General features: G+C 31.4%; 1 protein-coding gene and 1 long non-coding RNA gene across 2 annotated transcripts in view; one reads left to right on the forward strand and one right to left on the reverse strand.

Annotated features, from left to right (window-relative positions):
- The window catches only part of LOC143195820 (uncharacterized), an 80,495-nt gene that overhangs the window by 14,271 nt on the left and 45,810 nt on the right, over nt 1-20,414 (forward strand). The window contains exon 2 of the mRNA XM_076403285.1: nt 18,179-18,284. Coding sequence (XP_076259400.1) covers nt 18,179-18,284 — 106 coding nt within the window. The remainder of the gene's footprint in view (nt 1-18,178; nt 18,285-20,414) is intronic.
- On the reverse strand, nt 7,267-8,712 carry LOC143195822 (uncharacterized). Its single transcript, XR_013005600.1, has 2 exons — nt 8,604-8,712; nt 7,267-7,348 (listed from the first exon to the last, which is right to left on the reverse strand). It is a non-coding gene; the product is annotated as an uncharacterized LOC143195822 (long non-coding RNA).

The raw sequence follows: 20,414 nt of genomic DNA on the forward strand, positions 1-20,414 counted from the left end.
AACTACTAATCGATAATAGTATATATAACTGTGTTCATTCGCATTAGTTGTTAACAATAGAAAGTTGAGTTAGTTGTTTGGCCAGTTTCGAGCAGCTTATAACGAACAATTCCTTTCCAAAATCACCAAAGCCTTAACACTAGCTAACTTTCACACTAATTCAAGTATTGCAGCCATTTGTAAAGCCTTTCCGACCTTCAATCAAGATCTTTGTTGCACATTATTGTCCTGTCCGAAACAAGTACTCAGAAATAGAAACTCATAAATTAAACTCTTCATTAATTAGTCAAGTCAAACTAAAACATTGAGCTGTTTTTGATAACCAATTCTAAGTAAATATTTTAAAACTGTTTTATGATCGACGTTTAGTTCCATACTGATATTGTGAAATTAAATATGTCGGTATATCTTTTTAAAGAATTTTATCGACTTTTTAAACGATTGTCCAGCTAAGAGTGGTTGCGTCTTTAATACCGAAATCTTCGAAACGAAACGAGTAAATTAATTCTGATGCTTAGGTTTACTTAAACACTCATAGTCATAAAAACGACGCAAACATTATATGAATCCATGTTACATTTTTTCCTTTTCTATGGTAAAAAGAAAAATATGATAAAAATTATCTTACTTTCAAAGCGCAAAAATTCTTGACCGAGGAAACGAGCAACGCTACCTTTTTATTTAATATATTCTAGGGGCTGTTATCTTTCAATCACACTATAGTGTGGCTTCACTGAATATGTATTATTAGAGCTATGTGATTTTAAAGCTTTAATCTATTAGGAAAATCCGAGCTCTTATTAATCAAAATATGAAAATGAATTGCTGACTCCTTAACATAAATAAATATTAAAGTCACCATAAAAACAGGTATTAGGTTTAGATTATAAAATGATATCGTTAGAACTAATTAACTTAATTAAAATTATTATATTATTAGATTATATTCGGTAACCATTTTGATAACCTATTTTGTGAGTATAATAATTGACAAACATGGAAATCATTAGACCTATATTTGTGTTTCATAAGCGCTTCGTTATTTTGATTAAAATCTCTTAGCTTGGTTATATAAAGTTGTTTTTATTTACTTTATAAAGTTATAAAAGCAAAATACAACGATACCAGAGAAAATCCTCCTTTTATTTGTTCGAGCTAATGAAATGGTTCACTGTATCATAGTGTTGTTTTGTTTCATATGTGTATTAATCTAGCAGTATATGTTTTCCTTTAAAACAATTTGTGTAGCTCGAATAAAACTGTTCATTTATTGACTGACTAAATCATGCGTTAGTAATTTTGAGTAAACAGCGAGATAATAAAAATATATTCTAATATAAAGAACTAGATTATTAAATATCTATTTGGAATTTTAATATAAGCTGCATTAAATAAATTAAGAAATTAATTAAGACTTAAACGCCCCTCTCTCTATTTTTACCAACTCTCACGAAAAATAGCTTTTTTCTATCATCTATTTTTCGTTGTTTCCCTTTTTCTTCCGACCAACCCCCACCTTCGTTAAGAAAGCTACATATTGTGCTATTTTCTCCTCAGTTAATCTTATTGCAAGTTTTGAGTTATTGTCAATACGCTAAAACAACTTAATGTTATTGTTTCGAATATCCGTTTGGGCATTCTTATAATACTCTCAAGTGAATAATGTATACTCCCAGATTTCTCCTAGGTCTAAAATGTTACTTGTTCTTCCATAAGTGTGTTAGTTTGATAATGTTAATCACATTCACAAAATTCATTTTTTCACAATTCAGAATTTACAATTTCACAACCACAGAACGCTTTTGCAACATCTGATTAAAGAATTATTAAAAATGAAAATTATCGTATACTCAAAAATATATGATATTTTATATAGAAACGTTTATTTAGAATTAAACATAGAAGTTTTATAGAAAATACTCTCAGGAATAATAATGTAATTATTTTAAATCTTCAGCCGGCATTCTAGAAGGACCTCTGGTCTACTTCTCAACTAATATACTGCTATTGGTACTGCAAAATTTCGCACCTGTAGGCGAACTCTCGCAACAGTTCTCGCCTCAGGTAATGTTTCCCATTGTAATGTCTCCCATTTTGTAGATCCCTCTATATGATCTTGATTAGTGTCATTATTGGAACCTACTCATTCAATTATCCACCCAAACGGTTATTTTAACTGCATAAGTTTGTAAAAAGTTCGCTCATCTTTCATTCAACATGTTTATATCATTTCAAGCTGCGTCTCCTGATTTATCCTTCAACAAACTTTTTGAACCACTTGTCACATCTTCATGTCTATTCCTGTCTATGTATTCATATCTAAATACTGGTGCCTAAATAAGCTAAATTCCATTTTTGTTTCAATGGCTAAATAATAATATCAGCAAAAAACTTTTTTTCAATAGAAACAAATAACTAATAAGAATCGCAAAGCAAATGTAAAGTAGAGGTGTTCGTCCAAATATAAGATCCTTTTTCTCCATTTACAGCTTTCCATTTAGTATTATTGAGTTACTTGGTTTATACAGACGCTAATCGCGGAACTCCGAAATTGCCATTATTACTTTTGCCATTTAAAATATTCGTATCAATATCGCGCTTTTATTGCTTGTCAGGAAAAAATAAGAGTTTTCTGGGGAGTATTGCGATTTTGGATAAGGACCAGAAGAGCCATCCTGCCAGCTCTTGCTGTGAACATGGTAGCATCAGCAAGTTGTAGCGCATTACTAGCTACTAAAACAGATTGAAACTGTTACTGCAGATATCTACTAATGCCAGTTAAACTAATTGAATGAAATATTATTGCAAAATAGAACAGCAGTAGCGAATAATAGACACGGAGCCAACCTCTTGCATGACAAAGCTCGACCGGAATGTTTACTCATAAGACGCACCCAGTATACTCATAAGACACAGCGCATGTTGATCTTGATTTATTCAGATCGATGCGGCATGGCCTGACTGCTACCCGAAATTAGAAATATTGAAGAAGTGAGAAAATGGATTGATGATCGGATCCCTGCCAAATCAACATCGTTGTTTGGACAAGATAACGCCATGGTGGCAAAAATGTAGTAAAAATTATTAAAAATGACGAAATATGAAATATTAAAGTATTTTAATTGATATATATTGTGTCAATAGTTATCACCAAAAGCCATTTGAAAATGAAATTATCAAAGTACATGTAAGCACCTAATATCCCATAATGTATGACAGCTTTTTTATTGGTTATTGAATTTTGTTGATGTTTATATAAAGAATTTTGACGCTATCTGATATTTATTTATAGCTGATTTATGCATGCTAATTGATCATTTGTATATGTGTAGTTAATTGAATAAGCTTTCCTAAATTTTCCTATTCTGATTTCTTGCTCTTCGCTAGATTATTCTATTTTTTTCTCAAACTATCTGAAACCAATCAAAGTGTAAAGTTCTGTGACAGTAATAAATAAAAGCAAATGTGTTAAACTTTACTTGAAATCTGTTTTACTGACTAAGACCTTTTTAATGCCGTTTTTAAATTGGGTTCCTAATTCGTTGGAGTTGGTTTTCAATTTAGTAACTTTCTTTCGTAATTTATTGATTTTATTAATTAGCCGAAAGATACCAACATGTTACCGATATGTAAAAACATTTGCTTTTAATAATTCCCGCGTTATTAAATAATTTTAAAAGTTGGTAACAACACAAATACATATACATGGATGTTCATGACTCTAAAGATGTTTTGGCGCAATTTGAGCTAACCTCTTAATCTCATTGATGGTTGATGATCAGAGTAGGACCGTAGAAAAAATATTTTAAACAATAAATCTCAAAACAAAAGTTCGATACCCTTTTTCGAAAACCCTGAGTTTTTCATATCGATATTTTATTTTACAACTAAAAATTTCATACTTTAATTTGTAAATGTCGATACTTCTTTGAAAAATATATCGACAAATTATATAAGATAATTGATAAAAATATCGACCCAAATAAATATCGATATAATAATATATCGATATTTTTCGACATCCCTAGAACAAACTTTTATCGGCGGATATCAAGCTAATTACGATACAATAAAAATATATGTTTTATTAAGACAAGTAGGTTTTATGATCAATTTGGATCGAAATCCATAGCGTACGGCTGTCCTCCTACGAAATAATAAACTTGACATTGCAAAATGGTTCCTGGTCGACCGTTCTACCAGTTTCTTGACCTAAATCTGACCGCCTACGCTGCCGCATACCCGCACTTTGACGTGTCGTTTCATCGGCGCTTTCTCCGACTTCTGACTCGTTACGTTACGACATCGCACCGTTGACCCACAAGTTCGATTTTCGTTCTTTGTCGACCTCGCCTGTTCCGCGAAATCGGCCGTTAACACCGTGAACATGTTTTTTTTGTTCGTTCCGCATCAGGTTCCTCCGTGATGTCAAGCGGTTGATTCGTAGGGACGACATTAAAAAACAAAACAATCTCGAAAGCGCACATGCGCGTTTCTTTATCATATGAATGAAAAACTTAGCGACTTCTTATTGAAATAGAGGTACTATAATATATCCAATATCCAATGTGGTTGCATCAATTTTGACTTACCTATATTATCTATTATATTCATTTCGACTTAATGAAAATTTGAACGAAAACAAAAATAATATTATCAAATATAATATATTTTGTCATTAAAGTACATTGAATTAGGATTCTTTTGTGGTATCTCCTGGAGGTTTAATCTACTTAATTAATAACTGTATATCCAAGAAATATAGTATACTTTCATTGAGAGCATTTTATTTCCTCTGTTGCTGTGTTTGCTTGTAAAAGGCCTTTTGATATCACTGTATTTATCTTTCTCAGTCACATTTCACTTGATAAAATTAGATTTAGCGCTGAATTATTTCTACTGCATTTGCAATATCTTTAAAATAGTTCGTATCTATTCTCTTAGCGTATATATTAACCAAACCCCATGTATATTCTGAAGAACTACACACATATCTATGTACATACATCTTTCACACCCTACAATACGATTTTCTGCAGTGATTCTATATTAACCACTTTTCAACTAACATTAATCACTCACCATAATTATTTTCACTCTCGTCACCCTGTCTTGGTATTTGATTATAATCCCACGTCCCGAAAAAGTTGATGATTACATTGATGGTTTCATAGAGTAGTCTTCAATCCTTCTTTTGGATTTGGTTAGCTGTCCAAAACCCACTGAAAACTATTTTTGTTCACGCTTCGGCGAAATGACACCTAGTGAAAAGTGAAGTCTGTAAGGTCTCAAAATGAACATGGTTGCAAATGTACTTATTGTAAATTAATACACAGTAACAACATATTTCGTAAACACTTTAAAATTAATTTGCAGGTCTAGTAGATTAAAAATCTTAAATCTAAGTAAGATATAAAGTACCTATAATATGTTTACCGATTCTACAAAATAACATATACGATACTGTTGTGATTTTGCGGTTATTAATTTATATACCGAGATTAGTTTTAACAAATATACTTTTATTTAATGCACCTGTCTAGACAGTTGAAGACTTTATATAAACGAACTAATGAATTAATCTATATACAATAACAAACAACAACAACGTGGTTTCTCTCTTGACTGACACTTCTGTATATATCTGACAACTACATAACTCTAAAGTCCCTAGAAACTAGCAACATTCCATTATAAGTACTTAACAGATTCCTTCTTTTAACTAATGAAGAAATATTTAGTTTAACAGATACCAATTGGGGACAAATCCTATGTGTTGCTTTTGAAATTGTTTAGTTGAATTTTTCTTTTCTTTAATGCCCTACTTAATTAAGTAATTAATAAAAAATATTCTCATCTTGTCTTGTTGAAAGAGCTGTATTAATACATTATAACAATTATATATAATAATATTTAATAATATAGTAAAACTATATAATTATATTTAATAACATAATAAAACTATATAATATTATAATAACTTATGTAACAATATAATTAGAATATAATAATAATTATATAATTTAAAATATGTGAAAAGGTATTTAAAAATAATCTCTTAACTTAATTCAAAATATTACTTTATTTAACGGAAGAGGCGGCTTGTTGGGCGGCGATACAAAGCGACACTGAGGGTTCTTATTTATTAGAAAACAGACTCTGGGATAGTCACTGTATTATAAAATATATACGCATACAATCTCCGTTAAGGGAGGTAATTTTCAAGAGTTTGCATAAGTCTGCTATGGTTTAACAACAAAATATGCCATCAGTTTTAAACAAACTAACAACAAATTGTTTAAATTGGACTATCTATTACATATGGATCTAGCCATAAAATAAGCTCAACCAATTGACCAGACATCGATGAAAACTGATCTTCGATGCAAGTTCGTAAAAGGTGTAAGAACACTGTCAATAGTAAACACCTCTATAAAACCATTAATGCCATTATACTCACTATTTGATTGAGGTACAGCTAGAATTTTATTATGAAGCATACAATAACACTATATCAAAAGTCCAATAATTGGAGGTAAAGAGCACTAAAAATATGTGAGGAATGGAGATGATAGATATAGCAAGAGTTAAACTGAGAAATACATCTTGCGAAAGAATCCCAAATATCACTATTAAACCGGACAATATTTTTTAAGGATAGCTTCACCTGTTTGCATCTAATATATCATGTCACATTATTTATTATTTAATAAACACTTTTTCTAATATTGCGAGGCAGATTATTGTATTATTTTTAACCATTGGTTTATAAGCCAAATGCCTGGACATATGCTTTCCAAATGCCTTATTAGGAAGTTTATTTTGGTTACGCTATGCATTTAAATATTACTACTGAATTAAACAATAACAAAGGAAAGCAAAAACAATAAATTGAAGGTTCAAAAAGAAGAGTTATAGTTTAAGCTACCACAAGAAATCGCTATCGATTTTGGATGAGGTTTTTGAGTTAATATAACTTTGAAAAAATGATCATTATACAAATGCTATAAAATAACATATAATACATAATTATTCTAGATGTTACAAGGGTAACGGTCTATCTAAACTGCAAGTCCATTAAATATATATATATATATATATATATATATATATATATATATATATATATATATATATAAATGATATCCTAGATAGGCTCAATAAAAGGCTTTACGAATTCCTACAGACGAACAATATTTCTAAATATAGTTTAGGGTAAATGATGTGGCTCGGTGAATGGAGGTAAATCGAAATGAAACAGTGGTGTTTACATAATGTGACCGTTATTTATTGGCAAAATAAAAAATGTGAAAATACAAATAAATAAAACGGATGGCAGCGGAGTTACCTGAAGACGAGGCTTGGGCAGTCGATGGTGGCACGTCTTAACCGAACGAGGGTTGAGCACTGAATGACCGAAATACCCTTCAATAATATCCCAGATAAACGTCTCGGGGTTGCCGCCAGCTATTCGGTGTCGGGTTCCAATTGGCACCCCGCCCGTGTTCAACATCTGGGATTATATTTCTGGGTATTTTGTAGACCGTTATTCCACGATGTAAAATTCGACATGCCTCAATTCGCTACAATACTCCCCTGCCAGAATTTTACATAAAATTACTTCAACAAAAATACAAAAATGTTTGCAAAAAATATCAAATACAAAAAAAAACATATACCAAAAAAAAATGTGCTGTGTAAACTGGGCTTTGAAAAAATATGATAGTTCGAAACGGTTGTGATCTGGTACGGCTGTTGATATCTTCCGGCTCTACAGATACCGTTGCATCATCGTCGCTTTGGCACTTGAATGTGGTCCATCGACGACGTTGAAAACAAGCTATTCTTCAGACAGGGCTCCCGTAATCGACGCTGTGGGAGGATCGATTGTTCGACGACGTGGTAGCTTATTTTCTTCGACGACGAGACGTTAGCAATTCTGGTACTTCGGCGAAGACATGACGAGTCTACGGTGACTGCAATCGGTACCTAGCTTCTGGAGCTGCTCTGTGACTAATCCGTAGTCACATACGTTAGGTTAATTCATAAAAAACAAATAACGACGGTATCCGACCGAAGCTGCCCAAAGCCTTTTAAATCAAAATATCTGCCATTATGACGGAGACGGCGAGCGAAGGAAGACATTATGATTTAAACATAGCGCCGAAAGAAATGTTTAGCCGAGACGCTGATGATTAAGCAGTGACGTAAAAATATTCCAAAAGATTGTGAAAATTTTGACAAAAAAAATAATTAAAAAAATGAATTGGAAATAATGAAATTAATCGGAATAAAATGAAAATGAACTTTGAAGGTAAAATTGAAAACGAATCGAATTAAAAATATTTAAAATTTTGAAACAAAAAAAAAATATAACGGTCACGTAAAATACACCATTTTCTACGTACCCTCCATTCACGAGTCCAAACCCAATTTTGCGAAAGATCACGTCGGGGTCACCACTTTAGGGTATAATGATGTGGCTCGGTGAATGGAGGTAAAACGAAATAAAACAGTGGTGTTTACATGATGTGACCGTTATTTATTGACAATATAAAAAATGAGAAAAATACAAAGATAAAAAAGGATGGCAGCGGAGTTACCTGTTGACGAGGCTTGGGCAGTCGATGGTGGCACGTCTAAACCAAACGAGGGTTGAGCACTGAATGACCGAAATACCCTTCAGTAATATCCCAGATAAACGTCTCGGGGTTGCCGCCAGCTATTCGGTGTCGGGTTCCAATTGGCACCCCGCCCGTGTTCAACATCTGGGATTATATTTCTGGGTATTTTGTAGACCGTTATTCCACGATGTAAAATTCGACATGCCTCAATTCGCTACAATATCTACTAGTATCTACTAATAGCTACTCAGAAGAAATTGTATCAACCGCGCAATATTGCCGAAGGATTTTAGAAAATTTTCAATGAAAACGTTATAAAATGCAGGACAGGTTATCGAAGTCATATTAGTTGTGATGTCTAGTAGTATCTAGCGATAAAATAAGCTCAACCAATTGACCAGACATCGATGAAAACTGATGATGGATGCAAGTTCGTAAAAGGTGTAAGAACACTGTCAATAGTAAACACCTCTATAAAACCATTAATGCCATTATACTCACTATTTGATTGAGGTACAGCTAGAATTTTATTATGAAGCATACAATAACACTATATCAAAAGTCCAATAATTGGAGGTAAAGAGCACTAAAAATATGTGAGGAATGGAGATGATAGATATAGCAAGAGTTAAACTGAGAAATACATCTTGCGAAAGAATCCCAAATATCACTATTAAACCGGACAATATTTTTTAAGGATAGCTTCACCTGTTTGCATCTAATATATCATGTCATATTATGTATTATTTAATAAACACTTTTTCTAATATTGCGAGGCAGATTATTGTATTATTTTTAACCATTGGTTTATAAGCCAAATGCCTGGACATATGCTTTCCAAATGCCTTATTAGGAAGTTTATTTTGGTTACGCTATGCATTTAAATATTACTACTGAATTAAACAATATAAATTGAAGGTTTAAAAAGAAGAGTTATAGTTTAAGCTACCATAAGAAATCGCTATCGATTTTGGATATATAACTTTGAAAAAATGATCATTATACAAATGCTATAAAATAGCATATAATACATAATTATTCTAGATGTTACAAGGGTAACGGTCTATCTAAACTGCAAGTCCATTAAATATATATACATTATATATATATATATATATATATATATATATATATATAAATGATATCCTGGATAGGCTCAATAAAAGGCTTTACGAATTCCTACAGACGAACAATATTTCTAAATATAGTAATATATACAGTTTTCAATATTCACAGAATTTATATTTATTCATTATAGAAGTTTTTATTACTGTTTATATTTTTATATATAATAGTTTTTATCTTGTAAAACGTCATGCCATATAACTCAAGTTTCATTTATTATTCATGTATAATTTCGTCGTTTCAAAGCAATTTGGTTCTTGTATTAAAAAAAGAATATATTCCGTTATAAGCAACAATAACATTCAAAACGAATTCGAGCGAACAGCCGACAGATGTTTTACGGTCATCCACATCGCATTTCACTCAAAACCCTTACGAAACGCGCATAGCCGTGTAGCGTCCTCTCAAAACTCGCCCGTATTTTTACCAGGAACGGAACGAAAAAAAAGCACTTAACGCTAATGGTACCAAAATGACTTCCGCCACCGAACCAAAGTTCAAACACCGGCCGTAATGGAGACACAAATATCTTAACGTGTTTGACCGGTCAGTCAGATAGACAAGTCACCGTGTCGGACAGATTTGGTGTACAGCGATTGACAACATGAACAGCATAAATAATGTATATGCTTGTTTGGTTCAATAATCTAATTTTTTATTATACATATGCCTTATCTTATAATCTTTTTTATTGCTCTAATCATAATAACGAGTTGTTTTATATATCTCAAACATATAATTTTTTACATACAGGTTTTTAGATATAATCAATCAATAAAATTGAAAAGAATCAATTAAAGTGTAGTTAGTCCAATATCCACCAAAATGCGTAAAATGTCTAATAACTTTCAAGGGCTTTTAATGGTAAAATGGATTTATTTAATCTAGACATGGTGTTTTTGTTTGAAAAGCTGAATCAAATGTAAGGCAGAGGCTTCTATTTCACAGAAGCAGCTTAATTGTGATCCATAGAGAAATTTATGCAGTCACCGGAATAAATGAACTGGTGCTATGGGAAGTTGAAGTTACTCATGATGAACTACTGCTTACCAAACTCGAAATTTGGTACTTACTATAGTCGAAACATTATATCTTTCTGCGTTGATACTAGTATCGCTAGTTTCCATAGTGTGTCCATTATTCACGAACTTTGAGACTTTGAGACATGATTATGATATGACATTATTTTTATATTTTATTGACATATTATATCACATTATTGACATTATATCACATTTTAGACACACCCATATCTCACCCAACATTTTCTTCGCACTCAAATCACAATGGCAGACCTTTTTTTGTAGCGTTTATATAGAGATTTATATAAATGTTTTAAGCCACCGTCTTAATACAAAAGTTATTTTGCAATATGAAAGTTTTCGGTTACATCTTGAAAAATCCATGAAAATTCCATCCTATTATCCATACTCATCGGATATCGCTCCTTCAGTTACACAATCAGTTGTTGCGGTGAAGGTCATAACCAAGATTACTTCTTACTACGTTGCCAAAAAAAAAACCAACAAGTCCGTATTACTACAATGAATAAAATAAATTGTACCAATTTCACCGAATAACCTTCAAGCATGGATCACTACTGACCAAACATAAATAAAAAGTAAATAATATATAGAACTTTCATGTATAAATTATCGAATGATCATCAAGGAGCATCTTACTGTCTTATATGACATATAACATTTGTTACAAACGAGCATTTTGTGAAATTTTTATTAAATGAAGATAATTATCTTATTCTTGCCTTTTAACATCCCTTTCAGTTATGAATTAGTCAAAATAAGAGTCAAATATATGAAGCTAATAAATAAATCAGCTGTTTTTACTTAAATGTCCATGATTTTTACTGATAATGTCGAAGCTTCATTTTCTTCGTGATATAGTTCGCATTGAAGTGCCGTATGGCTTAAGAGATTTTGAAAAAACGACTAAAGTATTGATAACTGGCAGAGGCCTTGCTATCGTAAATCTCAATGGGATCCAGTTGGACAAATTGCAAAAATTCAGATACTTGCGAGCAGTTAAGAGAAGAAAATAGCATTTAGAGCTGACATAATATGTTGAACTGACCAAGCTGTAAACGTAACATAGTGCATGTGGAAGAGAAGAATATTAAAATTGAGAGAAAAATCCCTCGTTTGCAAACGCCTATATTCTTTATGGCTCCGAGTCTTGAACACCCTTACATTCGAATATCTCTAAGTTTCAAAAGTGATGCTAAAAGGAAACTGTATTCTATATTATATAAGTCGTATCTATATGGAGAGGTTTCCTAAGGTAGTACTCTCAAATTCCAATAATCATTATAGCAGCCAGATACCTTTATACCAGCTGATCATTAATAAATTATTCCTTTCAATGGTTAACTCAAAATACTTCAATACTTTAATTCGCCTTTTGGAGCATGTACTTCCTGAATTGCAAGCTTTTACCCAAATTGCCTAAAGTAAGGTTAGTTAAGACATATCTTACACTTTACACATCAGTCCCCTTTTGGTGACCCTAAACCCCAAACTGCGATGCTTCTGGATAAATTCCAATAAACCAGGATAAGGGAATCGGTTTGTCCGGGATGTTCTCAATACAAAGAATCTACGGAGTTGGATTATTTTCCAAATATTCCAAATTCAGGGCTCTGGTTATTTTAATCATCTCCAATCAATTGCTTGTGACCTTTTAACATGAACTATAATGTATTTGCCTGAAATTAAGCACAATACGTTAAAGGATCCCTTGAGTAAGTGTGGAAAGAATTTCAAATTTAACGCCTACCTCTTGATAAGTTGTTTCTTTATTTAAAACTTGATTCTCTTTAAATGTACTAAATCTATGAAAGAAAGTGGCCACTTGTTAGATAATATTGACATAATATTGGCGATGTTTATAATTATGCAGATTAAAAGAGAGTAAAAATATTTATTTTATATGATAAAATATATAATTTGAATACTCTGTATGGTAATCGTTTGAATATTGTATCTTCATGGTAAGAAGTGTTAACAGGACATAATAGTACTTGAAAAGTGATGCAGGCTGCGGAACATCTGTCGACTGTTCCTCTGAAATCATTAAATATTATTGTAACGGGATATACATTTTTAATATCAGAAAAGAATCGCTATAAAGTGATGATTGTTTCACATTTGCTAGTGTTTTGTCTTCAGAATATATAAGTATGTATTTGTAAGGAAAATGTAAACGGGATATAGCTATAAGTTATATGAAATGGAAAAGATATATCAACGAAATTTTTTGTCACAGTTCCGTAATTGCAGTTTTTTTTGTTAAAATATAAATAACATAATATTTTTCAACTCAAAATATCAAAATGCATACGATTTTGTTTAATTTGAAGGAAAATGTAACTGAAAACCATTGGTTCCTGACTGATCAAAACAATTGAGTATCGTTTCGATTATGTAGAAGTGCTGATTTTGATGCAGTTGCAAAGAATGCTCTAAGATATTGAAGATGTGGTGTTGGAAATTCAAGCCGAATCATAGTTCATTATCGGCTAAAATTCAGGTCTTAATGTGGAATATTGGAAGAAAAACTATGATTGTGTAAATTAAGACGGGAAAGTATAGAGTATTGAGCATTGCGAAAGGTGCCACTTCACATACAACATTGCACCTGTGAGTTTCAATAGTTCCCGCTACACTTTGTCCACTGTATGATTCACTTTATCCAACTTTGGATATATTATAAAAAATAGTAGGTGGTCAAAGGCGGTAGTTTGAATAATCGTCATCAATACATAACCTGAATTTGGAAAGAGTGGCTACTTCCCCGCTAATACACTGCTATTAGAGGTGCAGTATTTGGAACATTCTTCGCCAAATTTTGGCATAATTGACGATCGGCTGCAGCTATTATTGACTCGGAAATAGTCGTCTCTTATGTTTTAGATCATTTTTGATGTCTTTGTACTTTTTTGGGACAATTTTAGATCGAAAGGACAATTCTGCAACGTTTGTAAGGGATTAGCTCACTTTTCATTCGACGAAACGAATGTCTAGATGCTATTCTGAATTTGTTCCTTGGCTATTATTTGTAATATGATTTTGAAGAGATATTTTCAGGGTACAAAAAAACCTGCAGCTTAATCGATTTGGCTTATTACTTCAGCGATTTATAACATTAAAAGTGATAGTCTCAACAAATATAGCGTATCATAGAAGTACTAACATCTGTATCAGTGAACATAGCGTCATCGAACATGAATTTAGGTAAAAAGTTTGTGGTACCATATTAAACGTCATGTCTAGGTCAGATCTCAAAAAAAATTAACAAATTATTTAACACTTGCACACAGCTAATGGACTAATTGAAAATTGATTGAAGAGGTCTAATTTTGGAGGACATGTTTAGATTTCCAAAATTGCCCCAAGTGAGAGTCAGTGTATATAGATAAAAGAAGATCTAAAATCAATAAAAACGATAGTTACACGATTTCCACATACAATACGTAAACTTTTGTTGTCTTTACACTATATTTAACATCATTTTGCCATGAACCACCCAATGTACCTTTGTGAAATATTTAGGTCTCATTTAAATATATAAATTGATATAATAATTCTTCCTTGATTTTGTTATATGTCTTTAAAAATTGTATTATTTTAAAAGCAATCTCTGGAAGTTCTATTAAACCCCTTCGTGGGTTATATTTACACCACCAAGTTCTATATTACCCAACAGTGTATGAAGGGATGTTCTACATCCCTCAAGTAGCTATGTATGTTTTGGTTTTTTATGAATACTTTTCAAACTAACAATTTTCTCTGAAATAATTGTATTAAGTTATGTTTTGATTGAAAAAATTACTTACTGTTTTTTACATTTCGTATATTTGGTCTCTGATACAGTTAATAACAAGCTGATCTTGATTCGTCACATGTTTCGCATAAATACTGTTTCTTTTTGATGAAATCAAGGTTATATTATTTTTTATTTTTTGAGATATTTTAGTGACCGTGTCCGTACTAATATTTAGTGCAGCTGTAACGCACAAAAAATATTTTTATTAAAAACACCCCAACCGATATAAAATTTATTAAAACAAAGCCTTAAAACAACGTTTGCCGGTTTATAACCCGTAATTATAATATTTTGAAGAATATTGCAGACGTTTGACAAACGGACAACTTTTACAGACTCTTTCGGTTACATGGACGAACTTACCTAACAGCATTCTATCTCTTTTTAAATAGAATAAAATTAGAAGGATAATATTGCCTAACTGTAGAACCAATTTACAACTTTAGACGGACACATATTGACATACGCGTCACTACTGTTTTGAACTGACTATATGTTTAGTAATTCGGCATAGATTAAGCAAGATGAGAATCGAGAGCCGGGAAATTTTGTATATCCACCACATAGACCACCACATCTACCCATAAACCAGATCTTGTCTCGACTAAGCTTTTTTCCTTCTTAATGATTATTAAAATACTGCTGAAAGTTACCTAATTCATTTTTCAATAGCGTTCGATTAGGAGGCAAATTTAAGGTTTTACCAGATAAGTGACAAAAGCTTATTTATGAAAACGGTACATCATTGATTAGTACTTGAGATGTATAATTATATAAATTCATAATATATTCCTCAGTTAAATTCCAACACTAACGTTTTCGTAATGAATTTTTATATAGTATACGATAGTTTTATATTTAATCAATCATATTTCAACTATAAGTGGAATTCGGAAAACAAAAAATAAAATGGATTGCTATAGGTCTATTTTCGTTTTAATTAATTTCGTTTGTTGAATGTTGGTATAAGTTGCTGTTTCTATTAATCAATTTATCGAACACATGTGTATATAATACGTAGGTTATAACGCAATTAAAAACAACTTCCTATAAATAACTTGAAATAACGGAAAATTCTAGCTCAAGGCCTTTTGTATATTGTTGAGGTTACATAAACTTTTAGAGTATTTTTTTCACACTGATAACGTTATTATATAAAATAGTTTTAGTTGGACAAGATGTAATATGTTGTTTACGTTTTTCAGCTGTTTTAATTTTTGCTAGTTCAGTGGATGTTTATTATAGTTGTTCATAGTACTTCATGACTATAATAATTATGAAGACAATAACTGTTCTAATGTATTTTCAAGATTATGCTTTTTGCAACATACATTAATTTATTGTTGGAATATTATTTCCTATACCACTGCTGGAAGTGAAGTTACTGATGTAATTTTCGGATATACCACAGCAGAAGTAATCAGGATGGAGATAGATATAGAATTATATTATGATATAGAATTTTTTAAATATTTTTTAAGAATTTCCTCATTTTTTGCATGGCTTTGCAGGCTTTGCATAAAAAATAACGTAGAGCTAGTCCGTTTTCAGGAAGATGGATTCAAAAATAATATGTTTTTCTTTACTTAGTAAAATAAGACCTCTATTGTAGATATTATCTCCTTTATGGATGATGAATGAATTGGCTGTGTATAGTTGTGTTTTTCTTGGAGCATGTATATACGGCAATATAATGCTAAGTTCACCTAATAAGCTTTATGTTCAAACAATACATATTTGAACTATATTTTTTGAGCTGTGTGGGAAAGTTCTTTGCCTTGATGGTATTTTTTACTCATTTGAATACAGTTGGTTCAAAAGTTCACAATATTAATTTGGGTCTCGTGGAAACATCTGTTTCCATTATTTCTTAGCCTCTTTCGCTTATGATCATAGGAGCAAATGCGATAATTAAAATTATTTAAATGATATTTAAAACGCCATGTTTTCCTTTATTATTACTTTTTGCAGCAAGCATTATAAACCCTTTTTGAACACCTTTTAGAACCTCATTGTAGCGGTTGAAATATTTTTTACGGTAACTAGTAAAATATTTAGAACGTCTACTCTCTATAGTAGACTCTAGTCTCTCCTGACCTTCTGCGATGATGTTCCAACATCATATGCTGTTTTTATGCGAACTTATTAATGTGTAGGTGTAATTTTTGGATGTCCTTCGAGCGAATCCTTTTCTAAAGCCTTTAGAGGCGTTTCTAACAAAGCATATTTACTTGCAAACTATTATTTTTCAAATAGCATGTTAACCTAGCATATATATCGGTGTGAATTTCCATATAACGGTTGGAATTTCTCCATTCAAATCGTTACTTAAAATTCATTGACATGTAAACGGGCCTAAAAAGAACTAACAGTATGAAATTCAGTTTTGTTTATTTTGTTATCAAATACTAAAATAATATCGAATTTTGAAAAATGATTTCTTCTCTCTAATTAAATCAAATTATTTTTAATTTTGTATATTATTTAGTCACCCTATCGTATAATCACCCAAATTAATTAATTTTAAAGGTAATCAACTATATTGCTTACTTATTTCCATTCCTAATATTCCAATATTATTCCAAAATATGTGATTATATCAAAAGCATTTGAGCATTGTTAATATGAATTACTAGATCGTATATCATATACCTCGTATTTCAGTTGCTGTGTTTTGTCAAGAGAGGGAAACAGTAATGGCCCATTTGCAAGTAAAAGTAGTGGAAAATTATTTCAGTAGACACTCCTTTTTATTTTTTTTAGTTTCTATTTATACTACAGAAGACTACAGAAGTCATCTGGTCTTACCCAGCCTGGTTGCTGACGTGACTGGGATCATTTGTCGGATTTTACACTTTTGCCTCAATCAGGACAATCACAAAAGTGTTATCAATCGCAAGAGCACAAACGCAAGAGCAGTCCAATCGTATTTAGCTCTGCTGGCTGGCTAAAACACTCATTTTGTATGGAATTATGTGACAATGTGCTAAAATTTGGACATCCTCAAGAGTTGGTAGTTCTTTAAATCTAAAATATATTTTTATATTATATTTTCAAGTAATATAAGATAATTGAAAATATATTATTGTTAAATTATACTGTGAATCCTAAAATGTCATATCTCTATGTTTGATTTAAATATTTGCTATGAAATACAAGTTAGTTCAAAATAAATTAACTAGAAGTTCTAAATTATTCTTAATGATGTCGGTACGAAGCGCTTTAAATCTTATATGGTTTAAGTATAACTGTTAATACCAATTAAATATGTTAAACGTGTTATGTTCCACTTTATTTTAATATAACTATCATTTTACCTATTATTAATTTATAATTATGAATATTAATTAATTTATGATATTATAAATATTCTTATAAGTAAAAGTATCTAACCCGGTTTCTTTTTTTAATTTACAGTTATAATTTGTATTTTAATTTTAAGCGAATATTTTTAAAACAACTAAATTATATATAATGATACCTAATTATAATAAGATTCCGTTTTGCGAAAACAGTTTTTCTTTCTGTTAGTTCATTATTTTCATTTCATTTTGTAACTGTTTTAAAATTTTAACATTTTCTTTCAGATGTTGCCAGCTACACTTGTTGCCATCCTGACCTTTATTTTGGACATATCCAGCAGTTCGCCTGTCTATAATATGCAATCAGCTTTTATTACTGGTCAAATAACAGGTAAAACATATACATATATTAATAACGTTTATATATAAGTCATTCATGGTTTTACGTTAGTTGGGTATAAAAATTTACGTTAAGACTCTTATAAATTTATGGAGAATTCCTTAGCATTTTATTTTGAGAAATTAGGGTTTTTTAATTCTGATTAATTAATGTTTCGAAGATTTTTAAACTTTATGGCGTCGCCTTGCTATACATTTCAAATTCATCTGAATTAACATAGTACCATCAGAAAGTACTTTTAATAAATATTTTTAAGATGTGGGAGAAAGTAGACGTTTTGGCAGAATTCCAATTTGTTTTTGCTCTGATATCAACTAATAATGTATTGTAGCTTGTTTTGGGTGACAATGTAAAGAGAATCGATTTGATGTCTCTATGCGCTAACGTGCAATCCTTGTTAGCTAAGATTAAATTTTAATAGAAGCTAATTTAGGCAAAAATATTTTTAGAAATCGAAAAGTATAAACTGACATGTTAATAATACTCATTAACAAAGTCAACATAGAATGCAAGACACACAAATGATGTATTCAAAAAGTGTGATTTTGGCCTTATATATTCCAGAAAATTCAACATGGTCAATTATATATTAAATATTACATAGGTTTTAGGTTATTAATTAATAATAATAACTATTTTTAGGCTCAATATTGAAAAATAGCTAATGATTATGAATGGTAATAAAATAATTTATGTAAATTGCTGTGTAAATTTTAAAAAATCAAAATCTGGAGAATACGGTGGGTGAGGAAGCAATTCGAAGCTCAATTCATGGATTTATGACACGGTGTATTTCTTGGTGAAGCAGCACTTTCTTTTTCTTCAAATACGGCCGTTTTTGGTGTTTTCGTCCTTCAAACGGTCCATTAACGCTATATAATAGTCGCTGTTGATGATCCTTCCTTTTTCAAGGTAGTCAATGAAAATTATTCCATGCGCATCCCAAAATCCAGACGCCATAACCTTGCCAGCCGACGGTTGCGTTTGCCCACGCTTTGGAGCAGGTTCATCCTGTGCAGTCCACTCGGATGTTTGTCGATTGGAATTCAGAGTGAAATGATGGAGCCATGTTTCATTCATTGTCACATATCGATGCAAAAACTCGGGTATATTATGCTTGATCATCTTCAAACACTGCTCCGAATCATCAACTCGTCGTTGTTTTTGGTCAAAAGTGAATATCTAAATATTCGCGAATGATATGATGTACACGTTCAGTTTATATCTTTAGAGTTTCTGCTATTTTTTAATGTTTACGTCGGTAACAACCTCTTTCGAGTGTCCACTACGTTCATCGTCTTTAGTGCTCATTTCACCACATCTAAACTTAACATACCAATTCTTGATGGTTGATTTTCTGGGACAGTATCCGGAAACTCGGCATCAAGCCGAGTTTTTGCTTCAACTGTATTTTTCCCTTCAAAAAGCAATATTTTATTAGCACGCGAAATTCCTTTTAATCCATTTTTTTCACAATAGCAAAAGTTGCTTCACTCAAAATGCTACAATTCACAATGATACGACAGCTGTCAAATTTAAACACGCATCTTTTGAGGGTGAGAGTTAACTAAAAAACATATGGATTTAATTCAAGTAGCGCCATCTATATGTTAGGCCAGGGACATCTCAATTGATCTTTTATATCTTCTTGCACATAGGCAAGACTACTTCTGAATAAATATATATATTTCTCACTTTGTAGGTCTTGTTATTTATCATTGTTTTATACACTTTGTTCTATAACGGATAATCCATAATGTCCGCGGTAATAACTGCACTCATATGTATAGAAGGGTTGCTAACATCTACAGAAGTGTTGCGAAGCCCTTTATAATGACACAAAGCCGATCATTTTCAATGATCATAAAACCTATACTGCAAATATGTGATCTCTCAGAAGCGTGCGAGTAGCAATATCCACGGTAATAACATGATATATATTGGTAAGAAATTATTAGAGAAGAGGAATAGTGGGTATAACCCAAAGTTACCTAACTGAGAGTGACAAACATCGAGAACTATTGAGGTCAGACAACATAAAATCGCCGTGGCAAAAGTGACATCTAAATTCAACACTCACTTGAGTAATATTGTTTCGACATAAACTCTACGGGATAAGCT

Source organism: Rhynchophorus ferrugineus, unplaced genomic scaffold (assembly GCF_030347505.1).
Source record: "Rhynchophorus ferrugineus isolate W39M unplaced genomic scaffold, kcgeb_rfMv2 rfM4, whole genome shotgun sequence".
NCBI lineage: Eukaryota > Metazoa > Arthropoda > Insecta > Coleoptera > Curculionidae > Rhynchophorus > Rhynchophorus ferrugineus.